This window comes from Aegilops tauschii, chromosome 4 (genome assembly GCF_002575655.3).
Source record: "Aegilops tauschii subsp. strangulata cultivar AL8/78 chromosome 4, Aet v6.0, whole genome shotgun sequence".
Taxonomy (NCBI): domain Eukaryota; kingdom Viridiplantae; phylum Streptophyta; class Magnoliopsida; order Poales; family Poaceae; genus Aegilops; species Aegilops tauschii.
The window spans coordinates 525,238,650-525,241,218 of NC_053038.3; the positions used below are offsets into that span (position 1 = coordinate 525,238,650).

At 43.6% G+C, this 2,569-nt stretch overlaps 1 protein-coding gene across 1 annotated transcript; it reads right to left on the reverse strand.

The window, feature by feature from the left end:
- Positions 1 to 1,160: 1,160 nt before the first annotated feature.
- Positions 1,161 to 2,569, reverse strand: LOC109783057 (BTB/POZ and MATH domain-containing protein 1-like). The gene has a single exon (XM_040387746.2). The coding sequence runs from the start codon at positions 2,320 to 2,322 to the stop codon at positions 1,240 to 1,242; it is 1,083 nt and encodes a 360-aa protein (XP_040243680.1). The 5' UTR covers positions 2,323 to 2,569; the 3' UTR covers positions 1,161 to 1,239.

The following is a 2,569-nucleotide window of genomic DNA, read 5'->3' on the forward strand; positions in this document are numbered from 1 at the left end:
CGGATCTGCTGTATACGTATCATATACGAGATGCGTATACCCTATGGTCAAATGACCATACTATCTTTATACGGTTTGTGAGGAGGAGTCTACCGAAGCAAAGCTCTCAGTTGATGGGCATTGAGCCAGATACGTGGACGTTCAATACCATGATGCGGTGTTTCTTCTCGCCCTCTGCGGCTACAGTCAACATTAACATAATCGTAGAATGTTTTGAAAGGGCTGGCAACATTGAGAAGATGGAGTACTATTTCAGGCTGACATAAATTCAGGGCATCAAACCCAACCCCATCACTTACTGCTCGCTGGTTAATGGATACAGTAAAGCTGGGCTCCTTGATACGGTTCCTGTAATTATTCGACAGACGGAGAACACCTATGTTGTCTTAGAAACTCCATTTTTCAACTGTCCTGTCAGTGCATATGCCAAGTCTGGAGATATCAAAATAATGGAGGAAATGCTACAGTTTATATGAAAGAAATAACGAAATGTAAGCCTGGCAAGGTAATTTACACCACCATGATTCAAGCATATATTGCACATGGGATGGATGAAACAGCTAAGTTGTTGGAAAAAGAAGTGGAAAGAGTCGACAAGAATTTGCTGCGAGTGCTTGCTATATTTTAGTGAGCTTCTTGTTGATTTATGCCTGCATTAATTAAACTACTGAATATCCATGACAGGTTATCTTCGTTTTTGGATCAGTGATCAGTTCTGAGATTGAATGCCATCGGCGCTTCATATTTAGCTGTGGCTGTGCCTTATTTAGCTGAGCTGAAATAGACGCTAACTGTTGTCCTTGTTATATCCCAGCAATAGTAACTGTTTTTCCATCGGAAACAGGAGTTCCACATGAAATATCTGGACTTGGAAGGGAGTACGGGACCGGGACTGCAAAGAAGGTAAGGTTCAAAGCTCCATCCCAGTATACATCCATATCAGAATAGGTAAACCTAGTTCTCCACGAAGGTAAGGTTCAAGAGGAATGTGGTCTTCAGGAAAATTCACTGCCAAAAAGGCAAAAACTAGGGAGAAAGAGAACAACAGAAATAAAGAAAGAAAGGATCATGTGAATTTCCTTAGAATTTCTAGCACCAAATAATTCAGAGCACAGAGCACACATTTTTAAAGAGAAGTTCAGTCTTTCAATGGACAGTTGGACACACAAGAGAGATGATAAAAATTGATGGAATAAGGCTAGAATTCCACACTTCAATTTAAATTCTGAGCTACACTGCTCATACATCTGACGATGGGGCGACCTTGTCTAATATCTCCATCATAATCGATGGACAGCTTGTAGTGAGGTGCTTGAACCCGTCGGTCTTCTTGACTGCTCGAAGCACATCCTGCAAAGACAGGTACTGAAGGCAAGCATTCTTGAGTTGCACGGTGTGGTGCTGCTCCGCTAAAGCTAGGGTGGTTGCAACTGTCTGCACATCAATTTTCTGGCATAGCTTCTCTTCACAAATAGCCTTTAGCCTGTCCAGTCCATACCGATCTGCGGCGACCAACAAGTGTTGCAATGCCACATTTTGGTCAACACCACAACTGTTTGGCAGGTTATCTGTGTATATGAAGTGAAGAAGTGCCTTGAAGATGGCAGGCTCCATGTCCTCGATCTTGATACATTCCATGGTGGTTTCCTTCATTTCACCAAAGAGCTCAGCCTTGAAGACTGATGATCGTGCGGCTAACACGTATCTGTGTGCACTGAATAGTTGGTCGCCAACACTGAATGTCACATCCACGCCTTGTCCGTCCTTCAACATGTTTGCCAAGTGCGTGTGGAGGTCTGACTGGGGGACTGGGACTAGGACTGTGCTTACATCTTCCGTGTGATGGTCTTTTATGACGGTCAAAACGCACCTGATTGTGAAGCAGTCGTCATTGCGGGATAGCAGTTCGTGCAGCCTGGACTTGTCAATGAATTTGTCCCAACCCCAAGTAGCACCTACAGGCTTAAAGTTAGTTGTTGTTGTTTTGCTATTTAGATTACTAATGTTCCCATCTTTCCCCAGTAAACTCAAAGTGAACTTGACCTTCACATCCATTGTTGCACCACTGCAGAAACACAAGAAGGCAGACATGTAGGCAGCTTTGTCTGCCTCCCTGTTCCCATCAGGATAGATCCTGATTTTCCAGTCGTAGCCGCTGACTCTAAAAGTGCTCGAGCTAACGAACTTACCGGCACCCATGCCCTTGAGCAGCGAGTACTTAATCACCTCGAAGTTGTGGGCGGCGGTGGTGCACTCTGTCAGGCATCTCGATGAGGTCTCTGGTATGGGCTTGTTAACCGAAGAAGTTAATAGGTTACCCATGTTGCGGAAGCTGGAGAGGAATCAAACGGAAGCTGCAAAAACTTTCAGGATGTCAGAGGGTTTACAGAATCGATTGATTTGCATTACATAATGAAGGGAGATCAAATGGTAAGTATATGGACGTGATGGAGGTATATATGCACCACGTAATGAAGGCATTTGCATCAAAATTAAGACATCTCAAAAAAAAAATTAAGACATCTCAAAGTTTCTGCATATATACACAGCAGCATCAATGAGACCTTGA